Genomic DNA, 23,031 nt, shown 5'->3' with positions numbered 1-23,031 from the left:
GTGCGATGTAAAAACACCTCTAATAAGCCATGTAGTATATATTTTTTATATGTTTTAATATCATTTAATTATTACAAATAATCAATGATGTCCGTCATAGACGACACACTCTGGTGTCCATATAGTAAAAGATATAATAGCAACAGCTCAGGGACATGGCATATCTTGTCTGTTTAAAGCTCCTCAAAGCTCATTATGTTCTAATGTTCTTCCTTTAATGTGCAAATTGTGATAATAGCGGCTGTATATGAACGACAGATTTTGCTTTTCTGGTAAAATTGTTTAACAAAGTTAATAGTTGTTATAGGCCTCCACTCACACGTATTATTCAAAATGACTCAGCTGATACTTCTGATTGTCTCTGGAGCTGTGGTTGGACGAGGAATACTTGTGAGGCAATTATATGTTCAGTAAATTAAAATGAATTTCGGTCATCTGAACACTGAGTACACTGAATAAAAGACTACTCTCTGGAATAAAGAATATTATTAGTATTTAAGATCTGGATATGTTTGTGTGTGTGTGTGTGAGAGAGAGAGAGTGTATGCTTGAATCAGGGCAAACGGCAGATCAAATCAATGAATTAAGCTGCTCATTATGATGGCCTGCTCTTGCCTGTCATTAAGAAAAACGCATGTAGAATTTGCCACCTTGGCCCCTTAGAAGTGTGGTTAATTATCACTAATGTAACATCATCTATTCAAGACGGTAACGTGTCATTTCTGAGGGCTGATGGTAAAACACCTCTGACCTAAATATTTTATTCATTCACAGGGACCCCGAGTATTCATTGGAAACTCATATTTCACATAATGAACAGTTTGCCATTAATCGTGAGTTCTCTCATATTATTGTCTCTTACAGGTTTTTTTTTTTTTAAATGGTGTAATATATTTGAGTTCTTCAAATGAAATATCATCATATCAATAACTGTAGCTGCTGGAATAAAAAGTTGAAAGGTCCCCATGGTTTTCTACATCATTTTGTTTAGTTTTTGACAGTGATTGCTTTAAAAAATCTTTTTAAATCAAATTTCTTTGAAAGCCGCGGTATATATTTTAACTCGTGACCTTGGTAATAAAGAAAGCTGTGAACATTGAAAACAACAGTGTGATTTCTCGGACACAATCCAGAAGACTTGCAGTTTTGTGTACATGCGATTTTCAATTTAAACTAAAATGTTTATGTTGAATTGACTTATGCCTCAAGTTACAGATTGATTTTGACTGAAAGTGAAAGAGATATGTGGAGTTTCAGAGCAAACTAAATAAATTGACTATGAAAAAGCAAATAATTGATCTTAAAATGTTCCTAATTCTGTCTGAAAAAACATGTATGTCTTGGGCATTCAATTCAAGTGTTTAGAGGTTTGTGTTTTTCATTGACATGTCCCACAAAAAAAAAAGAACGTCAACAGCTATAGAAGGATATGTAATCAAATGTAGCAAATAGTAATTAAACAACAACTCTAAGGGATTCTATTAACTGACTCCGGAGACTTGTGGAGTTCATTTAACATTCACTTTGACCCAACCAGCACAGTTTCTTCCCTATAACAAAACTAAAATATACACTTGCAGTTCCTAATTAGTCTGCACATGAAACACAAGTGCACATTAGGAAGCATCATGTGATATTACGATTCCAGAGGCATTTCACTCTTATGCTGTGAAGACAGAGGATCAAGGAGGGTAATAATGGTTGCATTATTACTCCTCTTATTGTGTCTTAATTAGTGGCATTTAATTATACGCTAATGCAGAGAGGGCTATTAAAGACACTGGGGCCTGCTGATCGGGGAATTAAAACAGCACACACACACACACACACACAGTGGCACAGACACACAATTGTCACACAGACACTTGTCGTGCTATAAAGATTTCAGTTCCCTTTAACTAGGAATTAGAGACACCCCGCAGATAAAGTGTGTGTAAAAATGTGTAAATGTGTGTACATGACACTAAGTAAAAACAGATCATCTATGAAAATTCAGGTGTGAAAAAAAACCCAGAGAATTATTAGAAATAAATAATGAAAAGGCCAGAAAAAGATATTTACAACCAGTAATGTGTGCATCTTTCTTATAAATGACACCCAAATAGGTTTTTAATTCCCCCACTCCCACACCTCTCCTCCACTGGTGCATCTCAATTATTTGTTCAGAGGCCAGTGTGACAATGGTGTCAGCTGCGGGAGCCTTTGGGATGCTAAACAGGGGACAGGCGGTTGAATATAAGTCATTTTCAGGAGGATGAACCTGGTGCTTTGTGCTGCTGTACGGGAGCAGCATCAAAGCTGCGTTTAAACCATGCAAACAAAAGGAGCAAAAACTTGATCCCAGCTTGATCCCCGTCTGCTTTTGAAGTTGTGAAGCTGAGATTTTGTCCGTCACATCCATCTTATAGTGCCCACACACACACACACACACCTGTGCAAGCAGCCCATGCACTGACTCCACAGGTGATCCATGTCAGGATAATGTCTATCTATACATCTCTAAGGGAACCGCGTGCCATCGTGAAATGATGAACCTGAGAAGAACATTTTTGTGTTTAAATGTTTAATAAACAATATTACAGTTCCTCTGTGACTAGTCAGAGTTAGGTGTTAGAGAGGTGTCCTTAAATATTTTTAGGTGAGTCCTAAAGAATTCTGATTCAGCATATAATAAGTATAATTATTGCATGATTACAAGTTTCACTTTTACCATCATTTCTTTATACAGACATAGACAAAATGTAACTTACATCTGAAATAAAAATCTGCCTCTGTACATGCAGGTAACATTTAGTCAAATGCATTGCTGCTGGTGTTTAACCTGCACTGTTTCTTTAAAAAAAAAAATCAAGGTCGCTTCATACAGAATTTAATAACTGTTTGAAAAGATATAATTAACTGCATTTATGTTTTTTTGGACTCAGATTAAATTAATCTCAATACCATTTAAAATGTAGCACGGTCTAATCTTCCCCCCTGTTCTTCAACGGTGGTTTACAAACTGTGGGGAAAAAAGTGTGGAAATGTATTCAAATAATTACAACACCAAAGAAAATTTGCTTTTTAAATTCTTTATAAATATCTCCAGATAAATAGTGTTATAATACAAGCATAACATTTTCAATGCACTGCTAAGTAACACATAAAAAGTGCAACAGTCCTAATTTAAAGGACACAAAGGCCTACATGTCTTTAGGCCTGTTATAGATTAAAATAAAATAAATAGAAGAAGAGCAAACAAAAAATAAACAGCTGTTTGATTTGTATTTCGGATTTTATAGACTGCCTCCTCAAATCTTTCTTTGGGTTTAGCGTCTGCTCGTCTGATTGTATTTATCAGTACCACATAATGTGGTGAATGCCCTCACAAATTGTGCAAATAAATTATGATTTCAGTCCACACGGATCTGATGAAGAAAAGAATCATTATTACACAGTATAGCCTACAACGTTAACCTTATCGTTTTTACAACTCTCCTATCTGCACATAAATGTCAGATGACGGCTTGATTTTACGCATCAACAATGTCCTTCTTGTCTGCATTTATTTTCAATAATAACCCGCAATTTACCAGGTTAGGACAGCAGAAGAGCCGGGTGTAAGTGGTTGCCTTTCCCCTCCAGCAGATCACTCTTCTCCATCACTGAGGTCGGTGAGCAGAGCTGCGCTGGACCGGACTGCAGCCCGGTCAAGCCGGGCACGGGACCCAGGGACGGGGTTGGTTTGATTGGCACGGGGACGGCGGGCAGGGTTTGCCCGTTTTGGTACAAGCCCTTTGCTGACACGCTGAATGGCGCATACTCGGATGAAGCAGGCATTGGCACGCCACCCATGGGCTCCGACAACATCCCGACGTGCGGCCACATGGAGTTGACCACACTGCTGAGCTGCGGGGGCACGGGGTAACCCAGGTGGTGCATGACAGAGGTGAGCGGGAGCCCGCTGGCCATCACACCCTTGTAGTCCCGTCCTATAATGTTCTCGATGGTGAACGGGTGTTTAAACCCGCCGGGCTGTGCGCAAGCAATGCCCCCGTAACCCTGAAAGTGAGGCAGCCGCCCCACGGTGCTCGCTGGACCAACTGAGTGGTCGTGATGGCCGGACGCTGTGCCCAGCTTGCTGCCCGGGTGGTGATGGTGGTGGTGATGGTGAAAGTAATGCATCATCGGGGAGCTCTTGCAGGCCATGAGCTCAGCGCGCGCGATCTTGAAGCGCTTCCGTCTCCTCAGAAAGCTGCCGTTCTCAAACATGTCACCACAGTCCGGGTGCAGAGCCCAGAAGCTGCCCTTCCCGGGCTGATCGGGCCGCCGGGGGATCTTGATGAAGCAGTCGTTAAAGGAGAGGTTATGTCGCAGGGAATTCTGCCACCTCTGCGTGTTCTCTCGATAATAAGGAAATCTGTCCATGATGAACTTGTAAATGTCACTCAGAGGAAGCATCTTCTCTGATGAGTTTTGGATAGCCATCGCAGTCAGTGAAATGTATGAGTACGGCGGCTTCTGGTCGCTGTAAGAGTTCTTCCCAGGACGGGGCATGACTTCTGGTTTCTTTAAATTTTGATTTTTAAATTAAAATTCCTCAAAGTTGTGTCTTAAATGCTGTGTTTACGGAGCTAACTCATATCTGATGGGTCTGTCCCAATGTTCCTCTGAGCCACCACATTCGAAGCGGGTAAATTTTCCTACAAGTGCAGGTGATTCACCTGCGTTGTAAAGAGTATTATGGTGGAGCCTGGAGGCCCGATGCTGTCAGGTAAGATCCTTAAGCGGCTACTGCGTCCGAATCAAGAAGACGTGTCTCTGCCTCTTCTCTAAATGATGCTCTTTGCGCTGTGCGTAAAAGTCGGTCTCTGTGCGTAAAAGTTGGAGTTGGCTCTCGGAGTTGCCCCCGTTTCCGCGGCGCTTCAGAGATGTGATCGGGCCGATGTGGTGCGCTGCCTGTGTGTGGTGTGTGTGCTCCTCTGATCTGGTGTGATGCTCCCACTCGCCAAGCGCTGTTTTTGTAAGACCCCCGCAGGTCGCCGGCTGTGTTATCTATTATCCAGACACTTAGGGGACACGTTAGGGGAGGGGAGCAGAGGGCTCTGTGTGTGTGTGTGTGTAAGTAAGAGAGAGAGAGAGCGAGAGAGAGAGAGAGAGAGAGAGAGAGAGAGAGAGAGAGAGAGAGAGAGAGAGAGAGATGGGTTTAAAGAAATGAATAAAAAAGTGCCAACTGGAATAGAATAGACTTGGAGTCATCTGGTTCAACCACCAAGGTGTTAAAGTGGACATCACCTTTAACCTCCCACCTGTCAAACTGTTATAAGAATAAGTTTAACCACAAAACACATTGTTTCCTCAAAGGAGAATCTCTTCCCCATTTGCCATGGGATTGAGGGAGAGCTTTAAATATTTAGAAAGAAAATGTGAATTGTGAGAGTCACACGTTCCAAAACACCCAAAATGATATGGGGCACAGATGAGGACAGAGAAGAATGACTGTTTAATGAAGTTTAACGTGTACACGAAAAAGATATGGAAGGTTTATTTGTTTAATATGATTTGCAATGTTGGTGATGTGTTTTAAATAATGGCGTCTTGTAAGTCAGTTTGGACTGGGTAAATATCTACACCAATATATATATATATATATATATATATATATATATATATATATATATATATGTATATATATATATATGTATATCCCTGATGCATTTTGACTGAAACAGGCATGACACAGAGTGTGGATATTATAATATAGAGGTAAATAAATAAGTAGTGGATGTCTAAATGCAGAGTTTTTTATATTTGCTAAATTTGCTAGACTGCACTTTCAGACTTTGCAAACAATAAATCATGTCTTCCTTTGCGCACAATCATCAGTGCGCGCTACTCCTGTGCTCTCAATTAGCCTATACACAAACGCGCGCGCACGGAGAGAACACAAACGGTGTGTGCGTGAGAGAGAGAGAGAGAGAGAGAGATACGCAGTTGTTGATTAATTGCTGCGAGGGGAGTCCGGCGGCTGTCTGTCTGTTCAAACACTCTCCGGTGAATCCTACAAGGATGTAAACAAACTTCAGCCCCTGCTCTGAATTCTGTTCAGCGGAGAACAACAAAAGCTGCTCCACGTCTCTTCTGCGTTTCCTTCACTGGCCAGGTGTCATGACTGGGTCCTTGACGGCTTCTGTCTTCCCGGTGCCCCCGCGGGCCCCAGAATACATTACAATAATTAAGTCTTTCGTGATTTAGCCTCCTAAGAGAGAAGTCCAACAATGTAATTAAGGGCGCGCTCACTGTATTAGTTATGAATATTCAAAACCGTGTCAATTAATTAGCCGGCGAGTCTCTCCCGTTATGTCTCAGTCCTTCAAAGCCACTCAAAGGGTCAACTGTGTCGACGGTGAGCATATTTTAAAGGCATCATGTAATTACTAAGAAAAATCAATTTTTTCATGCTTCACAAAGAGTGGAGCTAAATTCATTTAACATAAAAGTGGCTGTTGTTTTTTGGAGCCTGACAATGTTGAAACTCTGAGAGGCCCAGAGAGGCCAAGGCGGGAAAAAACATCCTCTTTAAACGCGCGGGAAAGATCAATATTAAATCTGTTTTCACAGAGGGGACCGTTAAATAGACACCGTGGCTGATCTGCATAACAAAATTAATTAGGTAGTCTACCGCACTGTTCGCCTGCACCCAACTCCTGGACAAATAACTAGTTGTAAAGCACACCTTCTGGGCATATGGAACATATGCTGGAATTATCCTTAATTGACTAATTACATAAATTACTCATTAAGTTTACAGCACATCAATTATAAAAGATGTATCAATTAATTTTGCATAAATTACAAGCGGCACGCTGCACTAAGAGGGCGGCTGAGGGAATGAGGGTCGCCAGAAGGGGGTCTGCTCCAAGGTGTGTATGTGCGCGCACGTGCCTGTACGTGCACGAGCCTGACGGTCGTCTGTTTGTTTCCTGTCTCTAATAATTATTTGTTCAGCTTAAGGGCAAAGATATTCTTTTCCTGTCTGCCATTCGCAAAGGGAAAGTGTGGGGGTAATGGCAATTATACTAATAATAATAATAATCTTAAAGACCTCTCTCCAAGTCATAAGGGGCGCAACGTCGCGGAGAGAGCCATTAAAATCAATTAGGAGGCCTATTGTTTTCAATGGAAAATTAAACCTGCATAACTGTGGTGCAGATGCTGTAAGCCCTTCTTGGTAATGGGAAATAATTTAGAGGCAAAATAGGACAGATATTTCTGATTCCCCCCATAAAAGAGCGAGAAAGGAGGCACATTAATGGATTAAGGCTGCTTCGTCTGCCTGTTGCCTTCAAGACTCACCTCACATATGATAATATCATCATCAGTCATCACAATGCAAATCTTAAGTCATGCCATACTCCCTAAACTCTCTGACCTGAAACCTCCAGGAAAAAAATTTAACATGTATTTTTTTTTTTTTACAAATGTCTAATTTCACACGATTGTTCACTGTATAAAACATTGTCCTTTAAAGTAACATTTTAGGATTTATATAAATAGCAACATATGTATATATATGTATGTACATACACATATCATGGCACGCAGGAGTTGTGGAGCCACTGTTGCCTTAACAAATGTGTTATTTTGTGATTTTGGAGCTTGAAATCCTTCTTTCTGTTTTACCTATAAGTGACACAAACTCCCCATGAGCTGAATAATATCATAGACTAAAACAGGCATAGGTTTTGCTAAAGGTTGCAAAAATCAATTTTTCTGGGAGAGCGTGTCCGTGTCTTAGGCTGGGTATCGTGCCTAAGACACAAAGTGTCAGTACCTCATACAACCTGAATTACCCCTTTGCTGACTTAATAGGCATGGTACCATTAACAGCATTTCATCACTCACAATGATTAGCACATTCTTCCTTCTTCTCCTGTGGCTTAGTTTAGCAGGAGTACATTAAACGAGGTGCCAAAGTTTCCTCTTCCTTAATAATCTTTACTGTATGTTCTACAAATTGCCTGTGCTCTCATTAAATAAAGCCATAACATTTATATAGATTCATCTCTCACCAAAGAATCTCTTATTAAACTACATCTTCCGATGATATGATATGATGATGTTTATACTTTATCATTCATTGAGACCAGAACCCACAGTTCTCAAGGGATAGCCTCATATCTAACCTTTTTCTTACTGTATTCCTTTTAATTATTAGTGAAATAAAAACACAAGGTGTGAAGTATAGTAGACAGACATAGTCAGTGCATGACTATATGCAAAGTGTGTGTGAGTGTGTTTGAAGATGTGTGGCAGACAGTAGGTAAAGGAAGGAAAGGAAAAGAGGAAAAGGAATGGAAGGGGTCCGCAATATATTAATGTGACATTAAAAATACAGTATGTTAAAGTATGTCAAAGTATTTTTTTTGTCCTTAAAGGTTCAGGCGACTGTCAGCAATACAGCATCCTGTAAGTAGTCAACATCTAAACTCAAATGAAAAATCACATTGTAAAATACAGAACAGATGATCACTGTTACCCAACATTTACATCGGTTTTACTCAACAAGTTACTTGTTTTTAAATGGTTGATGAAAGGAATCCAGATATCACACACACTTCACAAAACACACCACTATGTACCTTCTGATTTATCTGTAATCAAGAGATAAACTTAATTTATTACTGTATTGACATTTAAATAATGCAGTCATTAATACAGGGGCTAAACCTGCAAGGCTGATAGATAGATGTGACTGGAAGTTATATTATTTTTATAATCCTGAGTCTGGTCCAAGATGCTCATATTGTCTATTATAATAAAAGCAATCCAGTATAGGCAGTATGAGTAAAATATGAACATAATAACTTATGTTGTATTATGTGTGCCAGTGTTTGAATATGCAGTTTGTGCTTTTAATAATTTATAAAAAAGAAACAAAGTAAGTATAATATACTTTGATAGTGTGATTAACGATTGCAATGTAGTTTCATTTTTGTAGATAAAAGTGGCCAATAGCCAAGTTGACCCAGAACACCAGGGGGCTCCAAAATCCCAAATCTCACTGGTGCATTTTGGCAATTTCATTAACCATAGATTTATTGAGCACCAACTAAAAGGGAGGTTCTCTATTGCCAAACACTCCTACATTAGGTTATGTGTACTAATAACAAATACACTATTGATTGACAACAATACGTTTGAGCAAGAAATTGCCCAACAAGCACACACACAACGATGAGTTAACCAGCCCTGAGGGATTAATCACTTGGTCAGATTGCCACAGGATTTATGTTATGTTTCTTCCTGTTTTGTGTTCCTCTCAAAACTAACCAATACGGTCATTGGGCAAATAATGAAATAAATAAACATTATTGTTGGACCCCTATGATGACCCCAAGTGATTTGGCCCCAGGGTTGTCCAATAGAATCTAATTTCTGATGATCTGTTAAAGTTAAGCTGAAAATGTGAATTGTGATTAGGTTAATGTTAACTGATTCTGATTAGGCTGTCAATGCAACACACACACACACACACACACACACACACACACACACACACACACACACACACACACACACGCACACACACACACACGTTGATTGTGGCTCTGATTTGGATAACAATGCGGCAGAATGAAGAGGACAAGCTGAAAACAGCGGCAGAAATTGTGCAGGTGCTGAAACGGTGTCCTAAGAAATGAAACGAGGCAAAGGTGCTGTCCATGGTGCTGGAGCGCCACAGTTTTCATTCAATTCACATAATTACGTTCTTACCATTGGTGGACGATAAGGCTATGTAACCTATAGGAATGGATAGGTGTGTGCGTACTGTTCACAGAGAGGGGGAGGGGGGATTGGTTCAGAGTGAGGGGATGGATCCATAATACAGGGAGCGCGACTGAGAATCACCGAGCGCGCCTCCGTCGGATCTCCTGCCGTCACACCCACTGCTGGGTGGCGAGTGGGTTCACCCCGGAGAGAAGGAAGGGGGAGGACCGACACACACTCACACCGAGTGCTGCAGTGCGAGCGCAGCGGGAGACACGGAAGCGCAGGCAAAACACACACACATACATACACTAACACACACGCGCGCGCATAACCGCGGCCTTATCGATGAAACTTGGTTTATGGAGAGATCTGCAGCGGCACCATAGCGACGCAGGCCGTCATGGAAGAGTATTTGCGGAGGGTCCAGATCAGACTCGGGGTGAGTTCATAGCTTCAGCTTACAAATGAACGACCATGACAGGGAATCTGCTACTGCTGCTATAAACGCTGCGTTCCTGTTGCTGAAAACGCGAGGAGCAAAACGCCTCCTGCGTCTTTTTCATCCTCCGAGCACCTGTAGATTGACAATATGACCGCAGAGCGAGGGACGGAAGGAGGGAAGGAAGGAACAATAACCGTGTTGTGTTTCCAGGAAACATCAGAGTGTGAATTTGAATGAGGGTTCTGATTTCTAATGAGGGGGAGGCGTGACATCAACAAGTTTAGCCAAAGGCTGTCCTCTCCCTGCTATCTGGTTGCTCTGCAGATACACTGACTCATAATTTGCATTTGATCCAGGGCTGAATATCTGTTTCACACATAAAAAAATCCCCATGCAAATAATAAACAACGTAATTTATGGGTACTAAATGACTGCAACTGAGGTGCATCAGCGTCCAGTGTCTGCAGGCGTACACGTATGTGGTTATACTGTCTTACATTTCTTTACATATAGTCTTGGTTTGTATACATTTAGCTGGCAAGTCGTGAAACATGTGCACAGGCTTTCACACAGGGGAGCCTTTCATGGATCATGCACATAATACCTCGAGGCCCTTTTAAACGGCTCTTTTTGCATGTGTGCTGTGATGAGCATATTGTGATATTAGTTGTAGAGCATGGGCATAGTATCTTTTACACACAATCACATCATTTCCCTTCCAAAGGGCATTTGCAACATTTTGGTTTCCCCTCAAAATGGTTGCACTTCAGGCATGTTTGCATCTACAGTCTTGCCTTTCATTGAAAATGCCCCGATGGTCATTGGCACCAGGACTCATCGGTCTAGGTTATCTCTCTGTCTGGCAGCCACTGAAGAGCTTATTCAGTGATGATGTAGCTGTTTTTCCTCATTTAGTTAACTTTTAAATGTTATGTTATGTTATGTATGGAAAAAAAACAACATACACCTATTTATGTATCTACAATCCTGCACTTCCCCTAGAGTGAGAGATCATCCCCACTTTGTTGTCTGTTCAGTTTTTGAGTAAATTATCTCATCTGCAAATTGAGTTTTGTTCACTTTAAACATTTTCCACAATCATTTTTGACCTTGCAATTAGAAAACAGTGTCTTTTAAAACATTACTCTCATTTAAAAAAAATCAAAATAAATTCAATCAATTAATATCAGTATAATCACATAAATAAAAGTGATCATAGTGAAAATATATTGATAAATAAATAATACACAAAATGCTTGGAATTAGTCTTTTTGGACAAATTACATTGGTAAAAAGTGGACATAGTCTTCCAATTTGCTGCTTGAGGACAACCTAGGTGTATGAGTATACTGAATAACCACCAGGGGGCGACTGCGCAGGTTGCAATTGGAACTCATCTTGGAAGAAAGAAAGAAAGAAAGAAAGAAAGACAGAAAGAATTAAGAGTTTTTTCAATTGCTAGTTTCTGGTCTTCAATAGAATATCATGTCATCCGTGTGATTGACAGCTGGGTCATTCAATAGGAGCCTGATTTCAGAACAGACACGTTGCAAAATCTTGACGCTTCAAAAACATTAATGTCTGTTAGAACTATATAAACATGCACAGGAACACGTAGTTAGTTAAGGAATAAGAGCTTTGATTTGGGAAGCACTTAAAGCTGCAGTGCGTAACATTTGGTGACTTGTTTGTATTGTTGCGGTTTTTATAGTTGTCCCTCTGTTTGGTCTCCAGGAAAACAAACAATGTAAGACCTGACTAAGGGAGACTTTGTGCGTATACAGTGGCAGCACAGGGTTGTGCAGGGTAAAGAATTGTTTATCTCAAACAGATCAATGACTGGATTTAGATTTTTTGAGCTTTTGAAACTTTCTGTGGGAGCGCCTGTGTGTTTTCACTCATTCTCCAACCTGTTTGCAGTCGTCTCGCTTTACCAGCACAATGATGCCTTTGACTCCGTCTGTGTTGACATAAAGCAGCAGGAGAACGTTGCTGGGTGACACAAGATATAAGCACCACCTTACTGACAAACATGGAGAGAGTCATGTGAAGCCAAATGTGTGAACTCTTTTTTAAAAAAATATTTGAATGCAACAGACATTTGTAGATATTTAAAAGCTATGCTCTTCAGTTTCAACGTAAAGACAGAGAGGAAAAGGAAAGGCAGATCAAAGATGGAGGTGCAGCAGACTAAGAGAGTGATAAAGAGGACAACTGATGATTGTCATGGATGTTCCTGATTGTCATGATTATCACCCATTTCCCTGTCGAGCACACGCACGCACGCACACGGATGGACTTAATCTCTTTCAGCTCTCCTACAAAAACTTTGATGACTTGCTCTTTCTCTCTCACACACTTGCTCTCCCCGTCTCTCCACTCCCTGGATGGCCATCATCCAGAATACCCATACTCCTAATTGGCTTGGCTCTTAGTGCTTACTGGACCTGTCTGTCTGTTTGTCTGTCTCTCGTTTTTTGACTGTACTGCTCAGGATCCTTTGCTCTCACATCACTTGGCACAAAACTGAACCACTGTGCTGAATGGACTTTCAGCAAATGAGTCCACATACACATGCACAGGCATACACACAAAGTTGGTTTTTAGGACTACTTTGCTTTTGGCTTCATGCTTTATACAACATTTAATCATTAACAGCCATTTTTTAAACTTTATGCATGTCTAAAATGTGCTAACATCCATCACCTTTAATTCCTGTAAGTGTAGAACTGTATTTAGAACTTGTTTTATGAGCCCACATTTTCCTACAAGGATCCCATAAATCTCACCAGTGATGTTTTGCTGAAAATGTAAATTGAGGTTGCTTGGCATTTAGGTAAGGAAAGGCGAGTGAGACAGGGGGATGGAGAGCTGTGAGAGATTGCACTCAGATTGAAGGATATCAGATGGCCAAAGTACACGCACGCATGCGCATGCGCACACACACACACACACACACACACAGGACAACAGACACTGAGTGGCCTTTTCTACCGCTAATGCATCACTTCCTTTTCTTTGGCTGTATTGATTTATTCCAGCTGCAGACCTCCTCCTCCTCCTCCCCCTCCCTTTCTCTCTCTCTCTCTCTCTCTCTCTCCCCGTCTCACACCTTCTCCCCTTTCTGCTCATCCCCTTCCACTTCTTCACCACATATCTTCAGTTTCTCTTCCATCTTTCTCTGTCTTCTTACTACCACATCTTTTCACTTTTTCCTGTTCCCTTTTTATGCCTCCAACTTAAAAATGTGCCACCTCTGTGCTCTATGGGTCAATCCACTTAGTTGCTGCTTCATCCAATCTCATTACAGTGTACTTTTTCATCTTCATTTTAATGAAGCCCATAGAAAGCATTCTCCCTAACCTTAACCATAACCAGCCAATGTCTAACCCTAATCTTAACCTAACCACAATTCAAACCTTAGTCCCTAAATCCAACCAATTCCTCAGAAATGCAGTTTGGGACCCCATGAGGACTACTGGTCCTCAAAAGTCAACGAATGTGCTGAACATTAGCCAAGAATGTAGGAAAAGTCACAGCATGAGTTTTGCTTGTTTCAAATGTTACAGCCCACTGCTGACCATTTTACAAAGCACACCATACTGATTTACTGTCAAGGAAGTCACTTGACTCCATTACCTTCAGCTGAGTGCCTAGTTATTGTTATGAGCCTATATGATATTTGAGGTACACATAATGTGCATTATGTAGAATGGCAGAGTTATGGCTGTTTCAACCTGGAGACAAAGACAGATGTGGCTGCTGAAGGTTTTAAAAGCACTGCTACCCGAGGACAATAATTATTCAGCATCCTTTACACAAAAGTTGTCCATCAGATTCTTTTTTTTCCCCAAACAACTTTATTTTTTGATGGCTATCTGAACATGAAGATGATTCTAACAAATAATAAGCTGTAAAACTGTAGCATTTTACCAATGTAACTCCAAACCAATGTCTGGTACATTCAAACCATTGTTACATAGGTTCACACAACGCTGTGTGTTTAGATGGACATATCACAGGAAGTGATTCATTTTCTGCCAACATCGCACAACTGCAGAGCCCGCAAAACCTTTCAGAAGTGAACTTTGCTTTAAATACCTCATCGTTCAGCAGTTTCACAGGATAAATGCTTCTTGCTGCTGCTGCTTTTTACACACAAATATTGTCTCAGTCAGGTCTAATAGTACTGCTTGACAAATCCTGTTTTCAAATGAGCTGCAAAAATAGTTAAAGACCAAACAGAGCCAGAATAAAATCAACAAAGAACGTCACCTTTCAGTTAAAAGGGAGGCAATTATCCACTGTGATGAGAGGAATTTACTTAAATATTTCCTGATTTGAGTCATTTTACCAAGGCCACAAAGGGAACCAAGCTTGTGACACAAAGTGTGGATCTTTGTGCTAGCGGCCAGAATCTAGCAGACCCGACCAGTTCCAGTCTCCTCCTGGTCAGCTGCTTCCCTCACTCCATTCTCTCCCATCAGAGCATCCTACAAGTCCACTAAGATGAACCACAGAGAGACATGATATTCATTGTCTCCACATTTTTCTTCTTGATTAATGGTGCAGGCTGCAGGGAAGGCATGTATACGAGCGGGGAGTCAGTCTATTGGTTTTAGATAAAAACAGACTGACACAGAACACACAAGGTGCAGATTGTGGATGGTTGCTGGTGATTTTGTTCTAAATTACCACCGTTTCCTCTTTTCACATTTTTGCAGATAAATACTGATTGACCTGTGAATGTGTGTTTATGAGCAATTCTGAATAATATCTTTGTTTAAATACCATAACACAGAAAGCAGGCAAGCAAAGTCAGTAAATCTTTAACAACATGTCTGCCATCCTGAAATGCCATAAGTCACAATCAACAAACAAAGGGGGAAACTTAATTTTCTGCCTTTTCACCCAGAGAAGAATGTTTAATCTGTGTAATGGAGCTGTCATTAATGTCCACTTAACATAAATGAGTAGTGTTTGCCTACACTGTTTAATAAAATTAATGGAATCCATCACTTTCCCTGATAAAGCACATCTTGTAACATTTTGTTTCACTGCTGTAGCTGATTGTGCGTCTAATGTTGTACATTAGTGTATTCTCTTTTAAGCATGAGCTAAACTTAGCAGCACGGCAGTTTTATTATTAATGCAGTGTTGATTTTCAAAGTGCCGCAGTCATCCAACACAGTCATTCTGGCGCGATGAGGTTTCAGCTGATACACTTACTGTACATGAGCTATCAGATCAAACAATAATGTACAGTTCCGTCACCTGTTTCCATTGCTGAATGTTGGAAAACAAAGCGATTAAGGGATGCATTAACTTTGATCTGTATGGTTGTGTTTGTTCTTCCAGGTAGAGGCATCAGAGGATGCCATCCATGCTGTTTTAGGGGGACCAAAGCCAGACATTGATACTGTGGCTGCAACACTGTGCCTAGCCCTACACCTCAGCCAGGTACCATTAATTCTGCCTTTTTTTTATTTTAAAAGACTGTACTATGACCCAGAACTAATTTACACACTGGTTCTGCACAGTAAAAAATGTTCTACATACAGACTGCCAACACAACAAAGCATCAATAGATGCCACACTTGATTTAAGTATACAGTAGTTTTAGGGCCACTGAGTTAGCAAACAAATCAAATGCAACATATTTGTTCTACTTAGATGGTTAGAGAAGAGAAAAATACAATTAACTATTAGCTTTCTGGCATAGTGTTTCTAATTTTTATTAATTATGTATTTTCTAATCTGTGTAATCTAGAAGGAAACGTCCGGCGGATTGTGTCTGCCAGTGTTGTGTGGCCAGCGAGCTGACACCGTATTGCCTGAGGAGACAGTGAAGTATCTTCAGACGGTGAAAATAAGTGAGAGTTTGCTGCTGTGGAGGGACGATGTAGACCTCTTAATGCTTCACCACACCGGAAAACTCTCACTCACACTGTTGAGAGATGGACTTCTCGAGAGGTAAACACACCCATGTATGCAGTGCATGTAAAAACACACACACCAGCTCAGTCTGTTTATAGGTTCAGCTAATCCTTAACTGCATTATAGCATTAGAAATGATAGAAATCCAAGAAGCAGGGTCAGTGAATTTTTCATTTGTTTTTTTTTAGTTGTCCAATACTGATTATATACAAATGATGCTGCAGCACACCCACACACACATACATACATACACAGATCGCAAATTATATGCAGATACTGTGGGTTCTGGCAGTAAAATAGAGATTGAGAGTATGTTCGGGCCTGCATGTGTTCATCCCTCATGGCCCAACCGGTGTAGTATTAATGCAAATGCCTCACAATCATCGTTTTTCCCCCTGCAGCCATCTATAATAGCCCCCCTCCCCCTCTGTCCTCTCACCCTCTCAGCTCGGAAAACCATGCTTTGGAGTCCAGCATCCTGCGAGTGGTCCATCACAACGGGCAGCAGGACACGGGGGATGATGGGGCATCGTTCGCAGTGAAGACGGTCGCTAGAGAGATTCGTCAAGAGGCAGCGGAGCACATCAGACCAACACTGGGGAAGACTCTTGGAGGTGAGGGAGGCACAGGCGCCACCCAGGGGGGTGTAATGGGGCGATGAAGGAGGACACACACAAATCCCCTGACATGACTCGCTTAACACTCACCAGGAGAGATGGAGAAAAAAAGAGATGAGGGCTGGTGAGTGTGAGTAAGGCAGAGCCCAGAAAGACATACAGTTCCTAAATGTGAATCTATTTTTTTTTATTATTTTTTAAATTTAAGTTAGTATTTTGAATAGATTTTTCCCACCAAAATAAGAAATCAGATTCTTTACTTAACTGGACTACACGTTAGTTTTACTTTTAAATACAGCATAAAAGAGATGAAAGTGGGATTAAGTAGTAAAAGTGAAGTGTATGCAAGCGAGTGAATTAAGTTAAGTCAGTTGAAGAGTGTGCCAAACAGGTACTCATGTTGTCGATGTTAAGCACCTGTGTAAAAACTGGGCAGGAGAAACGATCTCTCGTCAACTGCCTCTCACTGTGATCTACAGATTGACAGAGACTGGCCAGCGAGATGAAAAACGGATTATTGTGGATGGAGTGAGAGGAGCAAAAGAGAAGCAAAAGCGTAAAGTGCAAAGACAAGGGGAAGATTATTAGAGCAGCAGAATGATGTACTAAGAGTGGTACAGTTCTCACAGTTCTCACAGTTCATTATGGGGATTGTTTGGACAGTGTATTTTCAGGTTCATTGATTCTTGAAGCAGTTAGAAGCTAAATCCTATTCCTGTTACTTCCTGGTCCTCTCAGGCTTTGTCCAAAACACAATTATTATCCTGTCCAATTACACTGCTCATTCAGTCAATGGAAGATTTCAAAAAAATGAAATTTTCCACTGCAAGAATAAATTAAAATACGGTTGTGGTTTTAAGGGAAGAAGGGATAACTTGGTGGGGAACGGTGAGCACAGACATTTACAGTAATTATTCACATTTCCAAAGTAGCATGTAAAAGATTCTAAATGTTACTGTTGTCTTATTAAAAAAAGAGACATGACTCAAAACAGGAAAAACCCGAAGATCTCACACACTGCAACTTTATGGCATTGTCTTGGTACTTGAAATGTCTTGCTTAAAGAAACTACATCGCAATTAATGTACGATTTCAATTTAAAATTTAGATGTCTCACTGATGTTGACAGTGAATACATGATTTGCTACTGTGGTGCCTTTGTTAAAAAGGCAAAGTGATACAGAAGCACCAAAACTCACAAATACGACTGAATAGCTTCATATTGTGGGGCATCAGAACCCCTTAACTCAAACTGAAATTGATAAAATAATACTATAATGTCAATTTATTGTTCAGTGTAATCAGCAATCCTGTGCAGTATGTCCTATGGGTGTCACCACACCCTGATTTTAAAGCACGTTATTGGTAGGTATGTTTATTTATTACTGTGTGTGTGTGTCTTGTGTTGGAATTGCAGTAGTTTTCAGATGAGTCACTCATTTTGTTGTAAAGTAACAGTTAAATGTTTCTATTCTATTTTGGTGCATTGTATAAACTGCCTTTGTGTTTTTACCTCTGACAAATGATGAGGTAGTTTTTGGTGTGTTTTTGTCTTGTCCCTGGTGGCGCTATTGTGGTCAGCAACTTAATTAAAAGTGCACCAATTAAAGACAGCTTTATTCTTCACTGGTGTTTATCCAGTCCAGCTCAGCACAAGAAGATATTCAGTAATTATTATAGATCAGTATTGGCAAGTAGTGATTTCTATTTGCATTACCTCAGGAACAGCGTACTACAGCCTGACGTGCAGGATACTTAAAAACAAAAGGCCAATGGTCTCAGTGAAAACAAGAAAAAATTAATAAATAAAGCACTCAATAAATATATACTTCAGGCAATATGTGATGAGGCAGTGAACCACTCAATGTAAATGACTGCTGGCCCAAGACCAAACTGTGTTGTAGTGCTGATTACTTGCCCTGCACGAGAAGCTCAGGGTTATAGATTAATTTCTGAGAGACAGAAATGCATCGTACAAATCATCATGTTGTAACTATCATTATTATTAAATCTGCACTGAACCTATGAGAACGTGTAATGTTCTCATAGGTTGTAGTCCACTAACATTTCCAGGAACTTTTACTACTAGGAACCTATTTACCTGGGGAAAATGATTCCCATTAATCTGTGTTTTGCACACTTCCACCGCACAACAAAGTTCCAGAAAGCGACACTTGGTCGTTTTGTGTTGCCGACTTGAAATCCCGACAAACCTCCTCCTCAGAAAAATACGCTCAAAAGAGCCTGGACCTCGCCATCCATCCACTTTACATCCTTTTCTTTACTTTACATCCTTATTTTTTAAATGTCCAATAGTGAAATGAATAAGTTCTTCTTTCAAAGATCTTGTTTAAAGGTGGGTTGCAGCCAAACTTACTTAAACAGCTGAAAAAAACGTGTCCACCAATCAGTGTTCTTCAGTACACAGCCCCGCTCCTCTAGAGTTCCGGGTAAGTAAGTACTTCTCTCGGTGAAAGTTTGGGGTCGAGGTTACGTTTTTGTGGTTAATTTTGGTGGAATTGTGCCTTGGAGGATTCACCTGTATGTATTTGTGTGGTTCCAGAGGCCGTGCGGCTGCAAAGTGAGGCTCTGAGGATCAAACATGGCCAACAGTCACCACAACTGGAGGAGCTCAGAAGATCTCTGGAGCTACTGAGTGACGTCACCGCAGGTCAGCCAGATGAGGCGAAGCTACAGCGTGCGTATTCTGAACTTGCTTTAATTCAAAACAGCACAGTTAACATGTAGGTGAGCGATTTGTATACGTTATCTCTAAAATACAGCCCTCATGAAAGTTAATGAAGATAACTTTGCATTTCTCATTACTGTCATATTTTACAGTGTACGCAGAGTAAATAAATGGTATAAAGCAAATAACAGACATACCGACAACAACAATAGATAGCAGACATTTTGAGCTGTGATAGTAGCACCCAGAAAGAGTTTAAGAACAGGAAGATTTTTGAAAGGATTTTGAGGAAAAAATACAGCAAAGAAAAGAAGATGCAGCTACAACAAAGAACAATGAAACTGATCACAACTTGGTGAAGCAGCTGTTTCTCCCATGTAAGTTAGGGTTCATGATTGTTAATGGTCCAGTGTGTCACAATTAGGAGGGTTTATATTGAAAATACTATCGCAACTCCATTTGTATTTGTCCTTGCCATTCCTATAAATCTGCTCAAGTGAAATAAATACTGGTGAACAGACTAGAGTCACATTAAAAATCTGCAAGACAGTGAAATCTACATTTAGCCTGCCTAAACAATTTAAGCACTCACAAATATTGAATTCATGATGGATTTTGTGCCCTCTAAATCAGACACAAGGTGCAGAAAAAGGTCAAATTACAGACTTACCAACCTACATAAACTAAATGATGCTGGCAACTTTAAATCATTTGCACAGTGAGTGGAAGAATGTTGGTACATATTTTGGTTTTGTCCTAAATTGAATATATTCTGGGAGGAAGTGTTTAAAATGCTCAAAGAACTTACACTAGAGATTGAACAATTCCATTTTCACTTTCAATTTGATGTGTGCATACTGTTCAACACTACCCAAGTAGTTCAATGTCAGTTCTTATCTGGAATATGGAGGACGCTGATAACTCGGATGTCCTCTGGGGGTGGAGTCCTCGGCTGGCCACACTGTGTTTCTGGGGTACCCATAGTCAATCGTCTCAGGGGTTGGCCTTGCCACTGAACCCTCAGATGGTTCAGAATGATCCAGTCCTGGTCAAGCAATAAACCATTCTACACATATAGTGCAGAATTGCAGAGTTACAATCTTCTCTTTCCATATATCACAATATCCCTTTACTTATTCCATAATTTAAAACATATATATATATATATATATATATATATATATATATATATATATATTTAAAGTGGTTCTACAGTACTATGAGTAATGAGTTGCTATACATCACAAGGTACTTTTAGTGCAACAAAATAATTATCCATCATGCACTTATATCACTATCTCCATTTGAAATAAACAAATTGAATTATTTGTCTTTTCCAAAACACAAATAGTTTAAAGCAGATTCTTAAATGTAACATATACTCTTTGAAATAAACATATTTTATACACACACACACACACACACACACATACATATATATATATATATATATATATATATATATATATATATATATATACACACTGAGTGACTGGACAAAACGTATTATGCAACAATCAAATGAATAAAGTAATTGCATCCGTGCCATAACATCGAAGTGGACATAATAACTTAAAAGGTGAACCAAAATAACGTCATGTACCTGCTGTACCAAACTCTCAGTGACAGTTAGTTTACCCGAGTTAGCTGTAGTGTTTGCCTCTATATCGTACTCTCAAATGTTAGGTGTTAGCACAGCGACTAACCTACATTAGAAAATTAGAAAAAATTTAGGCAAATAACAACGATGCAATCTGTACCACAGTAGTGTTGAACATCAGCGACACATACCATAACGCCGATTGGTTTAAGGAGAGTATGTAAACACAATCATCTTGTGATCATGAGCTAGCATGGAGATTTAGCCTACTAGCAGCTAATGGCTATGCAATGCTTACCGGCAATCACAAGAGGGCTCACGAGGCAGACGCAGTTCCTCACGGTCAGGTTCACGAAAACAAAAGAACGTATTAACAGCCAATATGTGGTGAATTAATCATAGATTTGTGACTTTCACGTCATAATTTCATACCGGCGTTCTCAGCGTGATTTGTAGGCAACGTCTCAGCAGAGAGGAGAGACTGACCAGAGTGTCCACACTCATCTGTAACATGCAGATACAGCGTATGCGCCACCTGCTGGCCAGGTATTAAATTACACCACTAAATGACATAAGGGTTAAGTGACCAACTACATAGTTGCTCGACTCAGCACGTGTTGTTTTGCTTTTCTATATGCGATAGTATCTGGTACCTGGTAATTTTTGTGCTTTGGTGAGGTTCTAAGCAAGCTGAGCCGGTACAAAACGTGACATCAACAGAAGTCGAAAAGTTATGAATGCTATGTCCAATACAAGAATCAAACCGAACAGTGCCGAAATGTAGATCAATTAAAAATACCTGAAAATCCAGAAAAACATGTGTTAACCTCCAACATATAGCAAGGAAATGTCTAAAATGTCAACATATACTGTAACAGAGGAGTACGGTGTATTTAGCGACACCACTGCCAAAAACAGTGATGGTGAGCAGTGAGCCTCATCACAATCCATTCATCTGTCTTTCAGTTCACTGACTGTGTCAGAGGTCATTCAGGAAGTACTGAACAACAAGTACTTGATTCTGTGTATAAATCTTTAACTGAGAATATTTCATTAACTGAGTCTAATGATTCTGATTAAAAAATAATTGCTTCTACCGTCACTAGTTTGTGTGTGTGTTGCATATAAAACGATGACTCGGCCCATGTTGAGGAGATACTATACCAGTGGTGGCTGGTGATTTTGGGGGGGGCGTCTTTCAATTAAAAAAGAAAAAAAAACACTACACAAATCAAAGGAAAAAACAGCTGACGCGATAGATTAGAGATCAGACATTACCCTCAGTTTGAAGCTGAAAGAGAGAGAGAGAGAAAGATGTGTGTCCACACCGACGCTGATAGATCTGCAGCTGCAGACTCCCGGTAGTTACCAGAGTAAGATGTTTATATAAAAGACGTGTGCGCCGTAAAGAAACCGGAAATATGTCACTTGACCGGCACTCGCTGTAAACCAGTGAGGGAACATTTGTAAACTACACTTGAATGCAGATGTCAGTCATGGACTGTGACCTCTGGGCCGCTACTGTATTATAGTAATGGAAAACCATACCAAACCGAGTAGAGTCGAGCTGTGCCGGAACTGTATAGTGGAAAAGCACCATATGTTTCACATGGGTTACATGATGAATATGATTATGTACATGTTGAAACTGAAATAGAAATTAAGTTTTAAAAAATAACAGTAAGTGTTCAGTATACATAACCTTCGAATAAGCCTTCTATTGTGTACTTTAGGTCAAGGGGGCTTATTTGATTGGAAACTGTGCGTCTACAGCAGCCTGAACAGATGTGCGTTTCTTGAGTGGAAACAAAATAACTCATGTAAACCCAATGCATGAATCAACAGAAAAGAGGAAATGACAGAGAGAGAGTTTTGAAAGAGTGTTAAATCCTTTTAGGTCTGCGAAAGCCACTGTGGTTCCCCGATGGTCTCGGGAGCTCTGGGCTTGCAGTACTCCAATCCTACTCACTTAGATGTCACTACTTCTCTTCTA

General features: G+C 40.2%; 2 protein-coding genes and 1 long non-coding RNA gene across 3 annotated transcripts in view; 1 reads left to right on the top strand and 2 right to left on the bottom strand.

Moving 5' to 3' along the window:
- Positions 1–2,595: 2,595 nt before the first annotated feature.
- On the bottom strand, positions 2,596–5,015 carry foxb2 (forkhead box B2). Its single transcript, XM_044026793.1, has one exon. It carries the CDS (start codon positions 4,534–4,536, stop codon positions 3,577–3,579), a length of 960 nt encoding a protein of 319 aa, XP_043882728.1. The 5' UTR covers positions 4,537–5,015; the 3' UTR covers positions 2,596–3,576.
- A 4,885-nt stretch (positions 5,016–9,900) lies between these two features.
- LOC122769432 overlaps positions 9,901–23,031 on the top strand; it is a 37,896-nt gene continuing 24,765 nt past the window's right edge. Inside the window, exons 1-5 of the mRNA XM_044025953.1 lie at positions 9,901–10,192; positions 15,554–15,655; positions 15,966–16,168; positions 16,580–16,746; positions 19,313–19,447. Of these exons, the coding sequence (XP_043881888.1) occupies positions 10,154–10,192; positions 15,554–15,655; positions 15,966–16,168; positions 16,580–16,746; positions 19,313–19,447 (646 nt within the window). The 5' untranslated portion in view covers positions 9,901–10,153. The remainder of the gene's footprint in view (positions 10,193–15,553; positions 15,656–15,965; positions 16,169–16,579; positions 16,747–19,312; positions 19,448–23,031) is intronic.
- On the bottom strand, positions 19,449–21,600 carry LOC122769727. The gene is made up of 2 exons (XR_006360459.1): positions 21,337–21,600; positions 19,449–20,504 (listed from the first exon to the last, which is right to left on the bottom strand). It is a non-coding gene; the product is annotated as an uncharacterized LOC122769727 (long non-coding RNA).

Source organism: Solea senegalensis, linkage group LG5 (assembly GCF_019176455.1).
Source record: "Solea senegalensis isolate Sse05_10M linkage group LG5, IFAPA_SoseM_1, whole genome shotgun sequence".
In the NCBI taxonomy this organism is placed as follows: domain Eukaryota; kingdom Metazoa; phylum Chordata; class Actinopteri; order Pleuronectiformes; family Soleidae; genus Solea; species Solea senegalensis.
This window is presented reverse-complemented; position numbering and strand designations above follow the sequence as displayed.